The sequence below is a fragment of the Podarcis bocagei genome (assembly GCF_964188305.1).
Source record: "Podarcis bocagei genome assembly, chromosome: 3".
NCBI classification, from domain to species: domain Eukaryota; kingdom Metazoa; phylum Chordata; class Lepidosauria; order Squamata; family Lacertidae; genus Podarcis; species Podarcis bocagei.
In genome coordinates, this window is record NC_138127.1 from 36472605 (window position 1) to 36496205 (window position 23601).

Here is a 23601-nt window from a genome sequence, read left to right on the forward strand (position 1 = left end):
AAGTTTAAAGCTATAAATCTCAGCTTCAGTAATGTTCATGTATCACTGCAAAACTGCTTTTGGATTTTACCAAAACAGAAACTCAAGGGGGTGTTATTTTCAACAGGAGGCTTCAACGTATAAAATAAACTTTCTAGTGTGAAAAGTTGATTTAAAGATTGCTTCTATTTAATAATAGTACCTCTTAATATATTGGACCAAAAGTTGATCAGACAACATAGCCCACACGTCTGGACATTTAGAATAAAAAAGCTTTTATTTTCAGTTGAAATAAATGCAACGTCCTGTACTTAAAGGCTGTAAAAGAGCCCTATGCATCTTCCAGGTTATACCAACTGATCAAAAGACCTCCACTGGGAAGTTACATAAAGCACTCATAATTGGTAAAGAGAAACTTTAAAAAAAAATCCATCTTCAGTACTTCTGCACTGTTTTTGTTTTATCCCTTCCCAGGTCAAAAGTTTGTAGAGATATCCCGTGTAACACAAGTTAGTTCATGGTACTGTTTTAGTCATCCTCTTCCTCTTCCTCCTCTTCCTCAAAACTGTCTTCAAAACCTTCACTGTCTTCCTGGTCCTCATCTCCCTCTATTGCTGTATCCCATTGTGGATGGTTTTCTGGCACTGGTTTAGCTTCATGAACTTCCAGCTGCAAATAAAGTTTGAGAGATTGTCCAGAAAAGGATGGAAGTGAGTTAGAACACAGAGATTAATCATTTTATATAAGTTGTTGGGGCTTACAGAATTATGAATTATGTCACAAGGCTAATAATAATAATACTTCAGTAACGTACTTTGTACACACACAGCAAGCCTAATGATAAACAATAAACTTCAAGGGAAAGTGCAGAAGCAGAGAAGCCAAAAAACGAAGCTCAGTGACAGCCCAATGACCACAATAATTCTGTGTCCAGGGCAGCTGTCTACCAGCTCCATCTGGTACACCAGCTGAGACCCTACCTGCCCACGGACTGTCTCGCCAGAGTGGTGCATGCTCTGGTTATCTCCTGCTTGGACTACTGCAATGCGCTCTATGTGGGGCTACCTTTGAAGGTGACCCGGAAACTACAACTAATCCAGAATGCGGCAGCTAGACTGGTGACTGAGAGTGGCCGCTGAGACCACATAACACCGGTCCTGAAAGACCATATTGGCTCCCAGTACATTTCCGAGGACATTTCAAAGTGTTGGTGCTGACCTTTAAAGCCCTAAACGGTCTCAGCCCAGTATACCTGAAGGAGCGTCTCCACCCCATCGTTCTGCCCGGACACTGAGGTCCTCCTCCGAGGGTCTTCTACTGATTCCCTCACCGCAAGAAGCAAAATTACAGGGAACCAGACAGAGGGCCTTCTCGGCAGGGGCGCCCTCCCTGTAAAAGGCCCTCCCATCAAAGATGTCAAGGAGATAAAGAATCACACAACTTTAAGAAGATGTCTGGAAGGCAGCCCTGTATCAGGAGGTTTTTAAGGCTTGGTGTTTTATGTTTTTAGATATGCTGTAAGCCGCCCAGAGTGGCTGGGGATACCCAGCCAGATGGGCAGGGTATAAATAATAAAATTATTATTATTAAGGGGCTCCGTCAGCAGGAGTCAATCAGCTTTAGCTCATATAAATGGCTCAATTACATACTACAATTATTTTTAAAAAAAGGAAAGTAGACTCCTAACTAGTTCATTTTTACATCCCCGGATGTCGCACTGAAGTGGCTCTGCAAGTGACACTGCTATCCTGGATTGTATCTAACACTAGTGTAAGTGGGAGGGACACTTGCAAAAGGGAATTACTGGCACTGTCTTCCCCACTATGTTCCCCAGCATTCTTAAATAGCCCCTTGTGAGGGACCCTTGACCCCACTCCATTTGATATATCTGAATATCTCTCTCTCTCTTTTGAGAGATAAGTGTTTCCTACCAGTATCTTAATGCATGCAGATTGTGATCCTTTAGGTCCCAGCCAAGGAGGAACAGAAATAATTACTCTTGTAGATATGCACACAGATGTGCACTGCCGCAAGAATGAGATAAGAGGGGAAGCCTTTTGATCAAGCAGAGCTCATTTGTGGAACAAAATCTCTGGGAAAAGCTCTTCTCCCAGGCAAGAAACTACACTACACACTTTCTGGGAAGGCGCTACTTCCAGCTCCTTCTTCCAAGGGAAGTGCTATCAGTGGCGAGCAGATGCAGAATCGCTGGCCCCAAGGATATGGAATGCATTTACACAGGGAAATGAACACACCAAAACTTCTAGATCTGTTTTTGGTACCTCAAAGGCAGTTTTATCTCAGTTTTGCATTGTAAATGGCTCTATCACTGATCTGTGTCTGATTGCATTGATATGCATGTATTTGGGTGGTAAGCCAAGTTAGAGATTTTTTAAACTTGCAGTTGTAAAAGAAGTCGCAATCTTTGGATCTCGTTGCTTGTGCTTAAGCAGAACTTTGGAACAAAGATAAACGATCCTTTGGTTAAATGAAAAACCCAGCATTGATGAAGAAATCACAATTGTGGAATAGCACAAGACTGTGTACATTAAATTCTATATAGCAACAGTCACCTTCAATCTCTGCAGTGAATTTGCAAAAACTCCCCTCCCAAACCCGCAAGTGTTAAGAGAGCATACCTTCAATGGTTTAATCTGGTCCAAGCCCATGTAGGAATCTGATCTTAAATAAACCGTATATTGGTAGTTTCCAGGTTTGCCAGGTGCAGGAAACTTTAGTTCTACCTAGAGACAAAATTAATCCACAACAACATCAAGTTATAAGCAGACATTTACAAGCAGAGCTGTGAAACAGTTTTGATAAAATGAACAGAAAAGCCCATAATCATAATAATATTATAACAATATTATTTTTAAAATTCATATCCTGCCCATCTTGCTGGGTTTCCCCAGCCACTCTGGGTGGCTTACAACATATATAAAACACAACAAAGCATCAAACATCAAAAAACAAAATATCCTATACTGTACAAGCAAGAAATAAACTAATAAATCAATAGAAACCAATAACCACTACCAACAACAACAACAATAATAATAATAATGGGTGCCCCATGATCGCTCAACAAGTTAAACAGCAGCCATTATTAGTTCTCTTTTATTAATTATTTGTATCTACTTTTGAGAGGTGTAGCTCCTTTCCCTTGGAAGAGAGGAGAGACTTATACTTACTGGGTTTGGGGGTGTTTTTTTAAGAATAAGAGTGTCAATGGGAATAAGTATCTTACTGCTACACCAGTGGTTCAAACAAATGTTGGAAAGTAACATGATACTTTACCTCTTCCCGATCTTTTAGTGTACACACATGATATGGCATAGATATTAGTGTTTGTTCCTTCCTATCTGCTATATATAGCCACCACCATTCTTGCTTTTCCTGTTCAGGAGAAAAATAGGGAGGACGTTAGAAAAAAGAAAAAGAAAAAAGAAAGCCATACCTAGATCAGTGAAACTGAATTTTCAATATGAAAACTTGTGCATTTTTGTACATTCAGCAGGAGCTGCAAGCGCTTTGGTTGAATTGGCTCATCCCAAGAAAGCCTTTTTTAGCTTCTTCCTCGCTGCACCTCACCACCCTTAATACAGACCAGTGAGTCAAAATATTGCCATTTTAGGCAGTGACGTTTTTGGAAAGCACAGATGAAGTGCTAGGTTTGGGTCTCAACTATACTACTTCATTTAGATGAGTCTTCCTCAACCTTGGCCCTCCAGATGTTTTTGGCCTACAACTCCCATGATCCCTAGCTAGCAGGACCAGTGGTCAGGGATGATGGGAATTGTAGTCTCAAAACATCTGGAGGGCCAAGGTTGAGGAAGCCTGATTTAGACTGAGGTTAGAAGCTGTCAATATGGATTGCCCCTTTATGAATACAGAAAGTTAGATGTTGGGAAGGAGGGTTCTAAGCCTAGCTTTTTCCTTTACGTTCTTGTCTTCTGTGTCAGAATCTTCTGCCCAATCATATGAGAGCTGCCACCTGCATTACAAAGGGATATAGATCCCTTGACTCTTCAGAGACTAGACTCCTTATTGTAAACCATTTCGATATTTTAGATCTAGTAAGTGTTGCGTAAGTAGACAAAATAAAATAGTAAACTAAGAATAAATAATATACTTGGCACACCGATTTATCGCCTCACCAACTGCTTGAGATAACTAGGCCTAAATTGCCTAGATTAAACGCTAGTTAAGAAGAGAGATCTAGAGGGTTCATAACAGGGTCGTCTCCATGGCCACGCCAGGACTCCCTGTCCTATCCGTCTTCGGTATCTATTTGCTCCTTTTAATAGCGGACTCAGGTGTTTGAGTGCCAACATGAATGAGCCAAATAGGGTCACAACAGGAACAGACAGGCATCACATCCTCAGGTGAATCGTGAAGTGTCCATTTTTACACGTACAAAGCCCCCCCCTTCCCCGAAATATCCAAATAGGGATGGGGTGCTCTGTGACTTCCAGGAGTTTTGGTAGGTTGAAAAATGGAAACTGAGAGGGGAGGGAGTTAAGCTGGCCTGCTTGAGCCCCCCACAAGTTATAGCGACCTCAAAGAGGATGCAGCTGGCATCCTGACCAAGAGAACTCTGTTGGGGTCAATATTTCTACCTTTCGTAGAAGGGTCTGCTTGTTTCAGTTTTCTGGTGCTTAATTTTGTGTAAACAAAATTCCAGTGTTTCCAATTTCCACAAAACAGATCTAACTGACATGTCTTAATTTGCACTCCCAATGGTACAAAACACTCTCTAAATAGGGATTAAAAAGAGAGCAATTGTTTTCAAAAAAATAAAGGCTGTTGTGTTATTAAAATATTAATCACAATGGCTAGTTCTGCACTCTAGCATGGCAGATGAACAAAGAATAAACTGTTCATATGGCAAGCCAATATTAATGAGATTGGCACAATTTTGAAGAAACAGAGCAGTCTTAAGTGTCAGACAAAACTAAGCATGTTGCCCAATATTTGGCACTGCTTGACAAGAAAGATTTAGATTTCTGTTCTAAAGGTTTCCTTTTTAAGCAGATCACTGATAGAATAGAGTGCATGTCTGGATTAAGCTGGCACACTACCTGTGGAGTGGGCAATGCTCTTTTCAAGCAGATGGGTGGTAAACATAAGCATGCCAGGAAATCAGTATGTTTATGGAACTGAATAGGAGGGCAAGGTTCCATGGCAACCTGTGCAGTTCTTAGCTCCACTTATCAAGAAACAGCTTATTTAGTAGTATAATGAGAAGATACAACCTCAGCAAATCCCAGCTCAACATTCTGCAGAGAGTACAGCATGGAATATCTAAAGAAGTTATTTCCAAGATCCCCAGCAAAGCTCAAGAGACTGCAGTTTCCTATACCACTTTACAAGAACAACACATTGGGAACTGCTCCTGAACAAATGGGGGAAGTATAAGAGTATGGCTGTGCAGAAAGATAGCCAGGTACTGCAGAGTTTGAAGTCTTCAGGTCTCCCTTATTTTGTGAACAACTGTCATGAAACCTTTTTGAAAAAGCTTTATAATATTAATTTCAGAATCAAGTTTTATACTTAAATTGGCTTTATAACTTGTCAAAAGGAGAATGATTTCAATGCAACATTATTTAGCTCTCCATCTGCTGACCTCAGGAAAGTAGAGACTGTACACAGGATGGGTTATTTTTGATTTGGTTTCCAAGAGAGCCCGTTCCTTGCGCTGTATACTCTGCTGTAATTCCTGCCACTCCTAATGGAGAGAGAAGAGGTATTCAGCATATTTTAGAAAGTAATTTCACAACGTGGTAGGAAGTGTAGGTGAATGAAAACGGGAATACAAACATCTTAATGTTACTGACAATGATGATAGGACAAAGTTTTTTGAAATCAGTTCTTACCAGTTATCATTGCCATCTTTCAATAAATCCCCCAACATATTTCCTTATTACAGAAATAACCAGCTTCAGAGCTTTATATTCTGCAACCAAGGCATGGATTTTCTCCGTGTCAACAATATCCCAATTCTTTTCCTCACCCATCAGTCCTCTCTACACTTAAAATATTATAAGCAGTAGCCTATAAGTTGCTGAGACACAGTCTTCCAGAATTCTAGTTCTAGAACTAAGCGTGCACAAACTTATGCAATGCAATAATTACTATACAGTACTATCATAGCTTCTAATGCAGAGTGGAGATTTTATATGGGGAATTATACAGGAAGCTCATCCATTATCGAGATGTGCATACAAATGTGCGTCTGTGTGTTTTTCCAGCATAAGAACAGTCCTGGTAAAGACCAATGGCCCATCTAATCCAGCATTTTATGAACTGTGGCCAGCCAGGTATCTATTGGGAGCCCACAGGCAGGACCCAAGCACAGCAGCAGACTGCTTCTGATACTGGAGTGCTTATCATGACTAGCAGTCTTTGATTTATTCCCTTCAACGATGCTCTTAGCTGAGAAACAGCATTTCCCCCTTTTCACAGATGCAAGAACTCTGACGGCCCTCTTAAAGACAAAAACGTTTTCCCAGGACACATGGTTATAATCAGCCGACCACCATCCTATTATTGATGTTACACTGCAATGACATCACACACTGACAAGTGAGCCTTACAGCTTCATCATCCTTGCTTTGTTTCTCGTCTTGTTCTCTGTCGGAGTCTCTGTCGCTTCCATCATCTTTGTCACTTAAAGAGTCTCTATTAGTGTCATCTTCATCAGATTCACTCCCTTTATCAGAAACTTCATCTTCGTCTTCCTTTACAACTTCCTACAGAAAAAGGACAATCCTGTGATTACTTTAATAACAGTACTCAAGAGCTCTGACACTGATGGCATAAGATGGAACAGAAGATTTGTTCAAATACTGCACTGAATCCTTCCATTTCATGGATGGCTTTTCAGCACTGCAGGACAAATTTGATAGGTAGGCAGGACTGCCACCTGTCAATCACTCGATGTCACAATTATGCCAAGTGATTTGGGACTTCAAAGTGCCACATGCAGTCGATGCAGTAGACTTTAGCTCTATCACCCAACGGCTGATGGGCAGTAAAGACAAAACCTGCTTTCTCTTGCCAATCCAAAATTAGGAGCACACTTCAATGCCCCCAACTGCACTGGCAGCCATGTCTCTACCTGCCCTACACATGATGTCACAGATGATGTCTTGTGTGGGACAGGCAGTCATGGTTTGGGGGAAACGGCTTTACAGGCCAAAAGTGGCCCGCAGGTGAAAGGTTCCTGGCCTCTGCTGTAGCCATGTCCATCTCTTCAAAGAACGGTTAGAAAAATCTTACGAAAAGGCTGACAACTAATATTTCCTAATGAAACAAATGAAGCCATGTTATCAAATTCTATCTAAAATCAAAGTCTGATATACTGCAGTTTTTATTCATAGATAAACATATGTGTTTGTGTGATGTAATATATATACACACCCCTGTCTCCGCTCTGTGAGTCCTAGATAAGGATGGACAGCAACATTAATTTCTGTCAACTGATATAGGGACCTGCCTTCGAATCCTGAATAACAGCATTGTTTTTTCTAACCTGAGTTTTTTCTAACCTGAGTAAGGTGATTTTACACTGCCTACAATATGCAGCTTGTTGGCTTGATTTTGACTTCTAAAAGGGCTGCCTTAAACACTGCTCTACTTTTCCCTAGGATTTTAGTCAGTGCTCTCTGTTAGGTCCTGTCAGGAAACTGACATCAGAGCAACAGGCGAAGGAGAGGCTCTCTGATTCTGCAGGGGAAGGAACAAGCACTAGGGGGAGACGCAGCTTGATGGAGGGGGAAGGAAATCAGCGTAACACCAAGGAGCCAGGAGAGCAAATGGGAGAAGAGGTGGAAGGGCTCCGGGATTCTTCCTTGGAAGTCTGTGAGGAGAGCCCTGGTCCTCCACTACCCACGCCCTCCTTGCGCAGGAGACTCCCGCGCAATGAGAGGCGGAGACGATTGGGAGTCAAACAACTCTTATGCTGGCAACGGTTTAAGAAACGCCCACAGACAGACTCTGCGAGCGACTGAGGCAGCCATGCTGAGATGGGCTGTGCAGTCAGGACGGTTTAACCCAGGCAGCCAAGCTCCAAAAGGGGACAGTTTACGCACGAGTAACTCCAAACCACTACAGGTCCCATAGCTTAGCCGCTCCTCCCCACTCCCATCTGCGCTGATACATACACTCCCTGCAATTCCATTTGCTTGCTTTTGCTTCTGCTGCTTCGTCTGCTGAAGAGGGGCTGGTGCAGGCTTCTTTTTCACAACTTTCTTCTTCTTTGATTTTGAAGCCTTCTTTGTCCCTTTGTTCTTCTGCTGCCATCCTTTGCTCTTCGTTTTGTTCGCATCGCCTTGCTGCAAAGTAAACAAGGGTTTAACATCAAGAGTGGACGCTTCCACGTCAAGCTGCTTTCAAGGTTACAACCGATAACCTCTAAGCCTTTTAAGTTTGTAGCAAAGTAGCAAGCCTTCGGGCAACAGTATCCGCCAGGACACCTCTGGATCTCAGAGCATTCCGTTTGATAGCCAGCCCCCCCAGTGCCAATGGACAACACATGCTACATGTCAGCTGGTGGAGGGAAAAGCCAAGGCAATGAGAAAGGCAAGCCAAGATGAGACAAGACACTGCATAACTATCATCAGAAATGGTGGCTGCACGAGAGATTTAGCAGGCGCAGATCTGCTCTAGTTTCCAACATCGATCACACTGCTCTTGACAGCCATGGATAAGTGAGACAGGGTTAAGTTGGATACTTATGCAAACAGCAGAGGAGCATGCTTTTAATGTAGCTGTATTTCCATTTATTTCTAACATAAGGAGCTCATTGAGATGCAACATAGTCACGCAAAACCACTAGTTCTGAACTTACGCCATCCTCCGCAGGCTGCTCTTCAGCTGAACAGGTCGACTGCTCTTTTTCGAATACTTCCTGAATAGGGAGGCAAGCAAAGTCTATTAGTCTCACAATACCAACGACATGAATTCATGATCGACTCAATGTTCCGAATGGGCAAGGCACTAGCTCACTCCTCAAACATATGAAGATTCTAGTTATTAACAGAGAGGCTTCTCAGTAGTGCAACCACCCTGTGGAACGCCCTCCCATCAGATGTCAAGGAAACAAACAACTACAGTGGTACCTCAGGTTAAGTACTTAATTTGTTCCAGAGGTCCGTACTTAACCTGAAACTGTTCTTAACCTGAAGCACCACTTTAGCTAATGGGACCTCCTGCTGCTGCCACGCCACCAGAGCCCAATTTCTGTTCTTATCCTGAAGCAAAGTTCTTAACCTGAAGCACTATTTCTAGGTTAGCGGAGTGTGTAACCTGAAGCGTATGTAACCTGAGGTACCACTGTATCTAACTTTTAGAAGACGTCTGAAGGCAGCCCTGTTTAGGGAAGTTTTTAAAGTTTGATGTTTTATTGTGTTTTTAATATTCTGTTGGGAGCTGCCCAGAGCGGCAGGGTATAAATTATTATTATTATTATTATTATTATTATTATTATTATTATTATTATTATCCTACATCCAGTCTACAAAACTGGTTAACCACCATGAAATCACTTGCTTTCCAAATGATTGGCAGCTGAGTATGTGAGGCTGACTGCACAAAAAAGTATGTGAACGTGAGATCTGAAATTTTCTTCTCTCTGGTGTTTTATCTTCAGTGACCCTTAATACATGATAACACTGGAACCTGCCTTATATAGAGACCACTGATCCCATCTAGCTCAGTACTGCTGCTGAGTTTCAGACAGTCCTGAGGTCTTCAGGTCTCCAAGTAGGGCCTTTCCCAGCCCTACTTGGAGAGGCCAGGGATTGAACATGGGACCTTCTGTAGGCAAAGCAGGGGCTCTACCACTGAAATATGGCCCTTGGCCATCAATGATGACTCAGGGCATATCATTGACCACTGCTGCTCAATTTATGAACCAGATGTGCAGTTAGATGGAAGTAAGTTTTTTTTTGCTCAATATACATTTTTGAAAGTTTGAACCCAAAAATAATGTGTGCAAATAAGAATACTTACTGCCATTGTCTGTCTTGTTAGGGTGACCAAAACTGTAACGAGCGATCCTACTGTGATGTTGTTGCTGTCCTCGTCATCCAAAACTTGGGAAGGAAGAGGAAGGGGTGAAAGGATACATCAATATACACTGGTTTTTTCCCCAATTTAATAGCTTCCTTGTAAATAAGCTTCACTCAGCTGTCAAATTTATGACTGCAATCCTACTTGAGAATATCTTAAAAGAACTTTGAAAATGCAACTTAAAGCCCTCACTGGCACCTTTAACCACCCATCCAACTGAAGACTCAAGGGACTTTCTGAATGTGGCACAAGGAGTGTGGAGAGGTGTTTGGTTCACCAGAGTGTTCCTCACAGGAAATATGCTGCTGAGGCACAGGATTGGACTCTCTGCCCATCAACTGATGTTACCTGATGATGTCTTCTGATTGGTAAGTGGGCATGGCAAAGGAGAAACGACTTTGTAGGCCAAATTGGACCCATTGGCAGTCCAAGATAGGCTTGCAAGCTAGAGCTTTCTCAAACTCTAAATGTAAGACTACAGAATACAGGAAATCTGCAATTCCTTAAGGCTAAACAATTTAAATTCTACAGACACCATTAAGTGCACCATGAATGCATACCAAATAATGAAGAGCGGACATTTAGAACACCACCTACCCTGGGGTTTTATATCCATGGTGATATGTGGAAAACTGCCAAGGACAGCCATAACATCTTCATATTTTTCATCTTCAAGGAAGTGCAGTAAATTGTGGCGATCCGATGCTTTTAAACTCACCAGGTCTTGGATGGTTTTGATTTTGTACTGGGTAAAAAAAAGAGCAAAAATTCTATTTTCCAAAAATAAAACCCACTACCACATAATTTATTGATATTGCTAACATCTATCACAGTGGAAACAGAAGGTATGAACAGTGGCACTCTCTGGAAAATTAAGTAACGGAGTCAAGGCATTGTGGAATTAACTTTTTCCAAGTCATAGATAGAGCAAGTTAGTTTGAACATGGCTCCTGATGACCTAGAGAACCTTACCTTTTTATGATTAGAAACCCGTCTGAGATTGTCCTCTTCAATGTGTGGGAGTTGGAGGAGTGGAGATTTAAACTGCTGAAGCCCTTGAACAGTCATCTGTGAAAGCTTCATGCAGTTTTCCAGAGAACCCAATGATGGAGCACGAAACTCTCTTTCTGGAGGAATGGGAGAAAAGGAGAAAAATAATGTATACTTAACTGTTAGTGAGACATTTCAGTAACTCAGGAATTAATACAACAAGCGTTTTTACTAAATATGTCAATTCTCTAAGGTTGTACTATATACTTCAGTGAAACTGGAGAGAACATTAAAAGGGGGAAGACTGGTTTTTTTTAAAAAAAAATACTGTTTTGTTTCAAAGTTTTGTGTAGTAATGCAACACAGTTTAATACCCACTTTAGTATCTTATTTTCAAAATAAATATTTAGGGTGGTATGAAGTAGTTCCATTAGCACAAGGACTTCTAGTAGTGCAACAGAATTCCCCCCTCCTCACACTCTGTACCCCATAAATCTGTTCTGAAGGGCAAGGGGAGGAGAGGGGGGTTAAGGTCAGTTGTGCAAATGGAAATCTTTGGGCTAATGTAACTACTTTGTTGGAGACCTCCCTTAGATATTGATTTGACATGTCAGTAAAAGCCTTTTTTAAAAAAAACAATACATGAAATGCCAACTTCACATAAGAAAATTTCTCTTTCTTTACAGAAAATTGGCTACTTCTTTCTATAACTATTTCCCTAATAAATTGCCTGTATCTCCTAGAAACAAATTATTCTGAGGGGGAAATTATCGATATCTTGTAGAATTCATGAGGGTGTGAAGGTATATTTTACAAGCTGGAATATAATAAAGCTTATTCTTACCTTCACGGCTACGTGCCATTATGATTAGTTGGCAGATTACATTAACCATTTCTTGAAGCAAAGCAGGACACTTTTTCAAGATAAACTGCTGATCTGCAAGACATAAGACATTCAACAGTTCTGTATATAAGGTAAATCTTGCCACACAGTGTAGCTTTTGTCTCATTTTTTGATTATGTTATACTGCTATTAATATCTCCTTGCCAATTGTTCCTTATGTTTATACAGACAGAAGTGTCATAATGTGTGGCCCATCCCACTTTTTCAAAATTGTGTCACTCTTTAGAACAATCTTATACTTAAGATTTACCTAAAACTAAAGCATGACCACTTTCAATTGCTTTACTGTATGTACATTTCTCTCCTCCCTCCAGATGATGATGGTCTACAATATCCCTGATCACCAGTGTTTGTGGCTGGGACTGTAGTCCAAAAACATCTGGAGGGCCACAGGTTAGTCACCTTTGCTGTGTAGGCTAATAAAAAGGGAGGGAATTGTAGAAGGCGCAACTTGTCAAACAAGTGCTGAAATGGCCTCTTTCAAGCAACAGCAACACAGGGAGCTACCTCATACCAATTCAGACCATTGGTTCATCTAGTTTAGTATTGCTTACACCAACTGGCAGCAGCTCTTTAGGGAGGCACCAGAAATTGAACCTGAAACCTTCAACATGCAACCAACAGGTGAGCTCCCTTCCTTGGAGCTCCGTCCTACTCTGTGACCATTGTGTCCAAATGAATTAGACAAGACAGGAGCAGGTTTTGATTTTATTTTTTTAATGGTTGGAGTTATCAAGAGCAGAGGGACATTTTAGCTCCCCAACCCAGTAGTGTCTGAATGTGCCCCTTTATGTGATCCTAAGTAAATGGATAGAAGCAGAAAGGTAAAATGCTGCACTTCAAAATAATACTGCAATGACACTGAGGAGGCCTAATCAACAGGAACTCCATAGGTGGGTGAGAAAGTGTTTTTCCTTTCCCTTCTGCAAAAAAAGGGGGGGGAGCAGGGTTGTGAGAGGTGATATATTTGCAACACTTACCTCTTCTCAACCCTGTAATAACCCCCCCCAAAAAACCCCTAAAACCCAAAGAAGTCCGATTCAAGAGGTCAAAAGAAAGATTCACAGTTTGTGACACTTTCATACACAGGAGAGCCTGAAACTTCCAAATTGGTTTATGTCCAATTTTGCCCCTCTGACTGGGTTGCCCCAGCCACTCTGGGCAGCTACCAACAGAATATACAAAAACACAACAGAATGAAAACAGCACATGAAATGCTTTCCGATACAGGGCTGCCTTCAGATATTACGGAAGGTCGTATAATTATTTCTCTCTTTGACATCTGAGTGGGGAAGCCAATTTTGCTTGGTGCAGCTTCAGACCTCAGAAGCCAGAGAGGTTTTGATATGCCCAGGGGTAGAGGCAAGATTTCAAATGTCCAATATGGTTTCCAGGACTAAAAGCTATAAATGATGCCTAATGAAAGTAAGTTATTCAATGGATTTAATTTGCATAACTTATCAGGCTGCATACTTCCGCTTTTCTTAGCATGAAATATGGATCCCTTTGTGGTTTTCCTTTAAAAAAAAAAAAAAATACAGTGCACACATAAAAACCAAGAAAATGATAAGACCAGAACTTATGACTTGCCATGCTCCACTTCAAGGCCTATTTCTAGCCTTATGATGTTGTGGTTTCTCAAGCAAGGTACCTTGTTCAAGTGTCTCAGGAATTTTCATTCTGGCAAGGTGAGCCAGTAAGAGCACTCTGGCCTTCAGGCTGTAAGGGCAGGTAAGCGGAGGTTCATTTTTCTTCAGATTAATGCTGCCAATTTCCCTGATTAGCTGAAACGACAAATAGAAGGGGGTTAACTAAATAATATTTTGGCACCAACACACGTAGTTTAACGTTTCTCAGCAGTAGCAAACCTGTGGTATTTGAATGTTGTCTACAGGTCTGCTTGTTGCATCTTTATTATACTGCGGGTCAAATTCGGAAGCACCTGCTAAAACCATTATAAGCCCTGCAAAGAAAACCAGAATATAAATACAAAGAAAGCTTTTGTAAATACCCTTTTACTACAGTTGCCCAGCTCCAAAAAAAAGTGTTAGCATGCCTTCCCACTGCCAGCATGTCTGCTTCCAGACAAGGAAATCAGGATACAATAAAAGCTGTCGGGAGCTGTTTTCTCAGCCACCACAATGGGCCTAGTTCTCACTGAGGTAGGCAAGCATATATCTGAACTGTACCACTGCAAGGAGAAGCTCACATGAATGCTAAAAAAAAATATCTGCATTAAAAACTGTATTTCACGGAAAACTGTTTTAGTCAAGCTTTCACTCAGATGTGTTAATTCTTTGTATGTGACAAGAGAGGGTTATAGGAGGAAGAGCATTCAGTCATGCAAATCTCCACCTGAAGTCTAAAGTGGCAGCACCACTTTACTTACCATCCTAAGTTCCCATGTCTCCCTGAAGGAACTGAGCAGGATTCTAAAGGAAACCCCTAAGCATACTGAAACATTGATCCATTGAATGCTTAGGCATTCCACACGGAGAGTTACATTTTTAAATGCTGAAGAACAGTCAAATGAGTGCAGAATTCAACAATTCATCCTTTTAACTGGTGCTCTGAAACTTACTTTTCATATCCATGTTTCTTGTTTTATAAACAAAATAGGTATAAATCTGGGTGGTGCGGATGAGAATCTGGTCTCCACTGTAGCGTATTGATCGATACCACCAGGAACCCTAAAACATTCAAGACAGAAAAAGTGACAGCTATTAATTTCATTAAAATATGTCAAAATAATATAGCCTCCAGTTCTGACACTCTGCATTGTAAAAGTGTGCTTGCAGGGCCAATAAATGAGCAGGTGGAATATGGCTGTAAGACCAGTGACCCACCCTGCAGCCCCAGCTTTTACCAAAATGCACCTTTCCCCTTTCCTAAATACTTACTACAACCACTGGAAGAATAACCATAAATGCCAATCCATAAACAAGCAGGACCTAGAAGAATATAATGGGAGAAGATCAGACATTCTGACCAAGTCATAAGTAATTACAGATAGAGCAATCAGTCTTCACCATTGCAGCCATATGTTACGGTGTTTGAAGGACAAAACCACAGAGCACTTAAAGTAAAAATTTCAGAAACTTACAAGCAATCAAGTAGGATATTTTAAGATTTGTACTGAAAGCCCACCTTAAGTTTTTCTTGCTAGACCATTTTAAATACTCCAAGGGGTGCACCATTCCAGGGCTGAAGCATTTTAGATGCATTTTAACTCTTTACAAAACTAGTCCACAATTCTGAATGGGCAAGTGCATAAGCACTTCCTCCCAGCTGGTTACAGAAAAGCCAAGGCTTATAAATATCCTGCATGCATGAACTGTCACCTTTCTGAAAACTACAGAACCCGTGAATACTCATAAGTAATCTGCACTGTGGTTTTCAGCTTGAACATTTAAACTGGAAGAACAGAATGTTAGCATACCAAAATAGAATTCTTCTGATCCACAATCCAAGCTGGCAATGCAATCCCAAAGCTTGTAGCTGCAAAGAACAAGAAAACAGGTTATGAAATAGTAAGACAGTAAACTCAAATGAATTCATGCATTTGTGAAAACTGTATATATTGTGGATTTAAAAAAAAATATTCCAGTACTTCCTGTATGTTGGGAAAACAGGAACTGAAGTTCTTGAAACGACTGTCTGTGCAGTCACAGATAGAGTTTCACATTTGTGCAGAACAAACTATTGAGATATTCTAGAGTTCTAGCCAGGGAGCTGATGCTCAGGTTCTTAACCCTCATGGGAATCCTTTACTACTGATGCATGGCTTGAGAGATTAGGGTAGCACTTTCCATTCAACTCCCTCACATCCACCAAGAAACAAAAGGGACTTAGAGGAGGAAGGGTGAGCCAATTTGTGTAAAAAAAAACAAACACAGATAACCACTTGAAAAAAGAATTATGCACAGGCAAAGAATCCCAGCTGGGTCCAGGAAGTGGTGAATGCTCCTTTATGCAACTAATCAAGTCCCAGCTGCCTTGAAACAGGAGGTTGTGAGATTGCTCCTAAAAGAACTTTTCCTTAGACATGGAAAATTGTAATAACTATTGGCTAGTTGCAAATATCGCCTTCCTGGCCAAAGTGTGATCAGGTGGCTGCCATGCAAGCTCATCTGAATGATACTGATTATCAGAACCATTTCAAGCTGGTTTCAGACCAGCTGAATAGCTTACTGAAGAGCAAGCTCCCGGTGCTGCCGATGCCATGGCAATTGGAACTGACAAGGAGGTACTCACCATACAACTGCCAGCTCCCTGGCTAGAGCTTCACATGAGTTGGTTCTTTGCAGGCAGAGAACACCATGTGTGACTGTACTGGAGTAATAAGGAAACTACACATACAGAGTATTGCATATTATGGCTGCAATCTCTGCCTGCACATAAGCAATCATTTATGTCAGTGTTACTCATTTACATGTAATTTAATAAAATTAAGTGCTGGACAACACTGCAACTGAGGTTCCTACCCATCAAAATCAATTCACAAAGCAAAACAAAACATGTAGAAATTTTCCAGGCTGGTTATTTAGATAATTAAGTGGGGGGAGCCTCAGTGAAAAATGCTAGATTTGGGTGTATGGAAAAGTGCAGTTGGTGCAAAGATGTGTAACAGTGAACAAAATGAATAAAACTCCAACCACCACCAGACAAAAGTTGGAGTACTAAATAAACTCATATATATAGATAAAGATATATAGAGTGGCTGGGGCAACCCAATCAGAAGGGAGACAGAAGAAGAAGAAGAAGAAGAAGAAGAAGAAGAAGAAGAAGAAGAAGAAGAAGAAGAAGAAGAAGAAGTTGTTGTTGTTGTTGTTATTAGGTCTACCTTGTGGCCCATCAGGATTGCCAAATTCTTCCCAATTCTTTCGAGATTCTTCATCAGTTAAACTAGCAAATGAAGGCAGAAAGCATGTTAGAGAACCCCTCAATACTTCCTTGACTGTTCCTTAAGGGAACAGTGACCTCTGTTGTTCAGTGACTACAACTTATTTGACCACCCAGATGTTCGTTCCAAACAAACAAAAGGGAAGTTTATCAGCAAAGGGCTAGACAGAGTTCCAAATTTACCACCAACTTTATGGAAATCATGCAAATTTGTACCATGTCTCTGGAGTTTTACAAAGTATTTTAGCAGAGACTGCAGTGCTAGAGGGTAAAGGTGGGGCAAAATGAGCAAAACGTCAGTACAATAAAGCTATCAGATGAGATTTCCTAAACCAATAGACCTGAGTGCTAGACGATGATATTAATCTACTTTACAAGCTGGGTTTTTTGCAACTTCAACTTACTCATTTAGGAGGAGATATACTAATTAGCTAGGGCAAGACAAGAATCAGTACAAGCAATATTAGGCTGTTACTGCAGCAATTGCTGACGTCGCATGATGAAGTGACTCAGATTTAGATCATGATGTTAAGTATCAACAAGTATTAGCCTGCATTATCAACCTCCCATCCTATATACAGAACTTATTAAGAAACTCACGCTGCATAAGCCTTTGCAATCCTCATAAACATAACTTCATCTCCTCCTTTATCTGGATGGTATTTCAGCGATAGCAAACGGTACTGCTTTTTAATTTCTGACACAGTTGCTCCCTATTAAGGTAAAAGTTTCAAGTTAGTTATATCAAACCTATTAATGAGAACTTCTACTGCTTAAGACACCTGCTCTAATTTCTCAGCACCACTCAATAGACAATCAAAGTGAAGGCAAAGATGTATCACAAAGAGTTCATGTCTACAGCTATATGCTGAAAGGACTCTTATTCAGTTAGAACCAAATTGACCACCCCAGATCAATATGCAGTGGGGGAGGAAAAGGGTATTCCCCCAACCCAAATACTTGACCTGATGATATGATCACCTTAGTATCATGTTCAGTTCGTCCCAATAGGTTCAGTGGAACCAATGAATTCTGAGAAGCCCATAAGAATCAATGGGGATACAACCTCCCTGTCCAGGCCCAAGCAGAGATTGCCCACCAAAGTCATGTCAGTCCAAAACTGCCAACCCAGACTGTAAAGGACTGAAGGATATGCCCTTATCAAATTTCTGCCTTTGCTACCTTTGCCATCTTCATTTTATTGCTTATTGATAACTTACAGAGCACTTTGAATAGTGAATCTTGTTTGAAAGCATATATGCGTAATTACAGGGGGGTTTAAATGTGAAAGTTGTGCCCCATATTTTTTTTATTTATAAAATTTTATAAACTGCTTAATCAGAAAAAATAACTAAGGTGTATATGGTATTATTACATTTAGGCAGTTGAGCATGGTCAGATCTACTTTAACCTTCCCATTATTCTATTCTGTACATGTACATTTATGTCAAACTGAATTAAAACTGTATTAAATAGTAAAGGATATTACTTACTGGGTCTAAATTTAATACTTCATATGGATTGTATTCTTGATATTCTCTGTCTGTTTTGGAAACTTTGTAAGCAAGAAACAAAAACAGTGCCCATCCAGCAAGCAGAACTATTTTCCTGTTGAATTTGAAAGATTAAAGTAAGAATTTCAGACATGTATGTAACCAATTTGTATGAATATGTTGGGAAAAGACAGTATCACAGACAAATAACCCAATGGCCAAAAACCCAGAGCTATTCCCTCTCATAATTAATGGGAACAGAATAATATCACCAATGCAAACTGAATAAGCATTCCCCAGAATTTTACGCATCTCTCCTCAGTTCTAAGTTATTAATTCCTATTCCTTTCACTGTGGAGGAATGCCTTTCATTGTGGAGGCATGTGATTCCTCTCTGTAGCACTCTATTAAAAGGGAACACAAACATGGAAGGGTTTGTGTGTGGTGCACTGAAGCAGATGACCAACTAGAAGCATCTATATAAGCTGTCTTGCCAAGAATGTGAAACCAATGTGGATTTCTCAATACATGCCTTCATATAGGTGTGGGGAACCTTTAGCACTCCAGATGTTGCTGAACTACAACTCCCACCAGCCCCAGCAAGCAGAGCCAATAGTCAAGGGTAAGAGTTGTAGTTCAGCAACATCTGGAGGTCAAAAGCTCCGCACACCTGCCCTAATATAATTGATATAATTTACTTCTGTGAAGTAAATTCATTCAAACCAGTTAATTCATCCTTCTTTTCTTAAGGAAACCCTCTCCACGCACACTCATCTGCCAAGAAATCTACGGTGTCCAAGGAACCCCATGCAACACAAAAGACTGTAGGATTGTTCTACATCACATTCCAAATCCATGTAAAGTATCAGGCCTACTGGGCCTCACCATAATTTCACATAAATACACCCAACACCTCCCTGTGTCTAGACTTCTAAAGATAAGATCAATAGGGATGGGTAACTCATCCTTCAGTGAAGTTTGTCTGCTACTTATGTTCACATTGAAGAACCCCCAATAAACTTCTTAAGAACCCCAGAACACAGTTTAAAATCAGAAGCACAATTGCCCAGTAAAGCTGCAGATCCAAACCATTCACTTTGGATTCCCAGTGGAATCCTTCCATGATGTGTTGTTCAACCTTTGATCTTCTTTATAGTTTCTTTATAGCTTCTTTATAGTTATGATCCCGTCAGCCCACCCACAAGTCTACTAAGACCTACGGGTGTAATACGAATGATCGTCCGGCATCATACTACAGAAAGCCACATTACATTTTCAACTGAAAAGTAACATTGCATTAACAACAATAACAGAACAGAAATTCTAGACAATAAACGATACTTACTTTATGGTGGGAATTATATTCTGCTGGGGCTTTAACAACCGTAATCGATACCACAGGCATCTTCCATACACTTTTCTTAAATTCTTTAAGCGAATTTGCTCTGTGAAGGAAAAAGGTCGTTTTAAATTTTGGTAGTAGCAAAACAAGTAGTGACTTGGATTTCTTGAATCTGCTCAAACCTTAAAATAAAAATAAAAAAATTATAATTTAAATATAAAGACTAAGATTTCAACTATTTCATAGGCATTTATTTGCACACCATATAAATATTAATTAACAGTTTACCATGAATGTGCAAATAGCTCCTGCTTCACCTTTCTTCTAGAATGAGTGGGGATTACCAAACCAAGATCCTCGGCTTAGCATTACTTCCTGACTGCGGGTTAAGGTTTCCTCAAACAAGCCACTACATGAAGACAAGGGTTTGCTGTTGGGCAAAACAGACTGCAATAGCCCATTTGCACATAAGACTAAGACAAACACCCATTTTTGCTGGTGGAGGAGTGAAGCGAGAGTGATCTCTACATTCACAGTAAACCAATAGCTATTGCTTGCTGCTACATATAAACTGGGCCATAGTATCATCTTCAATTACAGGTTCACACAAAAGAAGATACAATTGACAACTACAATGTGTCAATATGGTTACATACTGCAACAGTCTAAATAAATTATCTATTTACTTATCAAAAGGAGAAGCACAACCTGAAGTCATCTCCTTGAGTGATATTAAACATATAAATTAAAGCAAAATATGCAATTTGATATAATGAACCAGATATTTTATAGATACAGTATGAACCTCAGAGGTGAAAAAGTTGCTCATGCTTATATATTATGCAAACCTATGTCCTCCATTATGTAATTCAACTCAGTTGTCTTGCAGTTATGTTTTAAAGAGGTTTTGCTTGGATATCACAATAGAAATGCATGAACTAGCAAAATTTAAATTAGCTTTTAAACCTCAAACTGAATTAATTTACAGAATGCATGGTAAAGTCAAGGTAACTCGTTTCTTATCTTAAAATGCAGAAATATTCGTAAAATGCAGAATAATGCAAGATAAATACCCTTATTAAAGTGAGATTTTAACTATACATGTTAAGGACTGTGCTTAAATATTTTCCAACCCTCTGCAATAGAAGTGTTGTAGATCCAACTTTCAACATTAATTCTGGCACTGCAATTCTACATGTATGTGCAACATCCAAGCATTTAAACAGACTGATTTCAAAGAGCCTTAGAACCAAAGAACTTTATAGTTGTAATGCCATCTTGATAATAATACAGGTAAAAGAACTGAGCTAAGGAGTGTTTCTTTCCATCCTAAGTCACCCCGTTTTATTCTGGTTTGGCATTACATGTAAAGGGCAGTCTTCAAGCCTGGTCCCTTTTAGCTCTAACTAATGGCGCTGCTATCATTATGTTGATAATTCCCACTATCTCTTTGATCCAGCAGGTAGTTATAAATGGTACTTAGGTAAAGTTAAGTCTGCTTTAGTCTTGACTTTTATGCAGCCTGACATTCAACACATGTATTTGATAGGCAATCTGCCTGAAGCCACACTGCTTTCCTTTAGGAGTAAGGGAGCAAGTTCTCTTTTTATCTAAGGCAGGCAGGTCCAACAGGTAGATCGTGATCTACCGGTAGATCACTGGGCATCTGCGGTAGATCACTGGCTCCCCCCAAAGAAGCTGAACAACTGTGGCTCCCCTTAAAAAAACTCAACATTTTACCTCCTCCCTGAAAAAACTTAACAACTTTGACACGAACCAAAAAAAGGGGGTAAATCACTGCCAGTTTTTAACTCTGTGAGTAGTTCGCAGTCTCTTGGGAGTTGGCCACCCCTGATCTAAGGTATCCCAGTTTCTACACTTCCCACACTCTCCTGGCCATGGAAATAGAATTAATCAAAATATTAGCTTTGCTTTTAAGGAAGGTTAAGAGGTACCGTTCCCAATCATTTGGTCACAATCATACATGTGTGTTCTTGGTAACTCTCGGGAGTGGAACAAGTGCAGTCTCTCTACTTAAATTGTGCATTCCTCTTTAATTATTTTGAAAGAGATAACATACTATTCTTTACCACTGTTTCAAGATGCAAATAGGTCTTGAAACTAAAAAAAAGTTTATCTTTCCAACTCATTTATTACTGTTGTACGTCACTGGTTAAGAACATGACGGCTTGTTTTCACTCTTCCATTACACAGTGGGCTAATTGTAGTAAGTAATACAAACAAACCAAGAAGCATATGCACAGTTTTTTTAAAAGCACTTAATGATACTTGATATTAGAACTTTGAATTTTAAGTCTATTTTCTGTAAGGAATGTGCTAAATAATTTATTCAAGTAATCTGCAAAGACATAAATGCCTTCATACAAGAATGGACCAAAGCTTTGGGAAACACTAGAATCCAACAAAAAGCTCTACATTTTTATGTTGCATGGGTTGAAATGTTAATTGAACAGTTGATGCTCTCCAAACACTGTGAGTAGCTTTTAGATTCGAGACAAAAAGTGGGATGTGATGTGCAACTAGGGATAGATGAAACTGTTGATTTTGGTTGCTCCCAGGTCGTCATTTTTCCAATCTCAAGTTCAGTTCTCCACATTTTAAATTTTGAGCCTCATGGAAATTCATCAGCAGTTTTTGTGTGCACTTCTACTGATATATACATTTGTATTCAATTCTGCCCAATAGAGACATTTTTGGAAAGCAATGTTCCCCAATATGATGAATTTATATATGTTATTTTCAGCAATAAGTGCAGTTTTGTGCTTATTTTACCTTGACTGGAGAACTGCATTGCAAAATTCAAAGAAGTGCAAATTTCAAAGGATGGCTAGGTTATGGTTTGCGTCTTCTTTTGGAATGTATGGATTAGGTGGATTTAAATGCAAACTGAATCCAGTTTCTCCCCCATTCATATATACAACTAGTAAACCAGTCAAATTCATAGGAAGTATGTAAGCTTCCATGGAACACTCATCGAGCTGAACCAAAATTGTAGCTTGAACCTATGATTTGGTTCAAGTATAGAAGACGCTACAGTTTAAGGAAACAGAAAGCAGATCCACTGAGATCCTCCTAGATTTTTCACAAGTCAAATGTGTACACTCTTAGAATTCGTTGCTAACTGTAGCAGCTGCTTCTTGCAATTATCAAGCACATGTTCTTGAAGAAAGTACCAACATAATCACACCATACTGACCAAGAACAGATATTTTTGTGACATGCTCAGTGGATCTGTTCACGTATGTTTAAGAGCGCTCTTATTTTAGTAAACACACACAAAAACTTGACACAATTTACACTTTTATTTCAAATACAAGGTCTAATTAACTGGCAGAAAGCTCAGGGCTTGTGATTTCTCAAGAAGTGTGTAAAAATGAAGCTGCATGTTTACAGGACTTTTAAGGATGAAATTTTAAATATGCCTACAGAGAAGCACGTCCCATTGAAATTAGAGTTACTTCCAAGTAAACAAATGCAGTATTGCCATTAAAAAAAAGTAGCTCAGATCCATACTAAAGCCCCATTGTTTAAGACAGTGATGGGCAAACTTGGCCCTTCAGCTGCTTTGGGACTACAACTCCCATCATCCGTAGCTAACAGGGATAATGGGAATTGTAGTCCCAAAACAGCTGGAGGGCCAAGTTTGGCCATCACCGGTTTAAGAGTACTAAACTAATGTTCTGTCATACCACAAGCACCTACATGCACCTAGCAAAAGTAGGAAGACAAACTAACCCATGGTAATTTACATAAATATTGTGGTGCAACTATTCAGTCTTGCTTCATAGGAAACACAAAACCATATCAGCTAAATAACTGCTCATAAACCAACCAACCTTGTCTTACAACATAATCCTATGCATGCTTATGCAGAAATGAGACACACTATGTTCAAT

General features: G+C 40.0%; 1 protein-coding gene across 1 annotated transcript in view; it reads right to left on the reverse strand.

Annotated features, from left to right (window-relative positions):
• Positions 1 to 237: 237 nt before the first annotated feature.
• SEC63 (SEC63 homolog, protein translocation regulator) overlaps positions 238 to 23601 on the reverse strand; it is a 29262-nt gene continuing 5898 nt past the window's right edge. Inside the window, exons 2-21 of the mRNA XM_081186591.1 lie at positions 19688 to 19787; positions 18343 to 18457; positions 17450 to 17562; positions 16791 to 16852; positions 15387 to 15445; positions 14848 to 14898; positions 14529 to 14637; positions 13816 to 13910; positions 13599 to 13731; positions 11888 to 11980; positions 11026 to 11180; positions 10651 to 10798; positions 9994 to 10076; positions 8831 to 8890; positions 8145 to 8315; positions 6576 to 6731; positions 5606 to 5707; positions 3277 to 3375; positions 2619 to 2723; positions 238 to 648 (exon numbers count right to left, since the gene is read on the reverse strand). Coding sequence (XP_081042717.1) covers positions 508 to 648; positions 2619 to 2723; positions 3277 to 3375; positions 5606 to 5707; positions 6576 to 6731; positions 8145 to 8315; positions 8831 to 8890; positions 9994 to 10076; positions 10651 to 10798; positions 11026 to 11180; positions 11888 to 11980; positions 13599 to 13731; positions 13816 to 13910; positions 14529 to 14637; positions 14848 to 14898; positions 15387 to 15445; positions 16791 to 16852; positions 17450 to 17562; positions 18343 to 18457; positions 19688 to 19787 — 2150 coding nt within the window. The 3' untranslated portion in view covers positions 238 to 507. The remainder of the gene's footprint in view (positions 649 to 2618; positions 2724 to 3276; positions 3376 to 5605; positions 5708 to 6575; positions 6732 to 8144; positions 8316 to 8830; positions 8891 to 9993; positions 10077 to 10650; positions 10799 to 11025; positions 11181 to 11887; positions 11981 to 13598; positions 13732 to 13815; positions 13911 to 14528; positions 14638 to 14847; positions 14899 to 15386; positions 15446 to 16790; positions 16853 to 17449; positions 17563 to 18342; positions 18458 to 19687; positions 19788 to 23601) is intronic.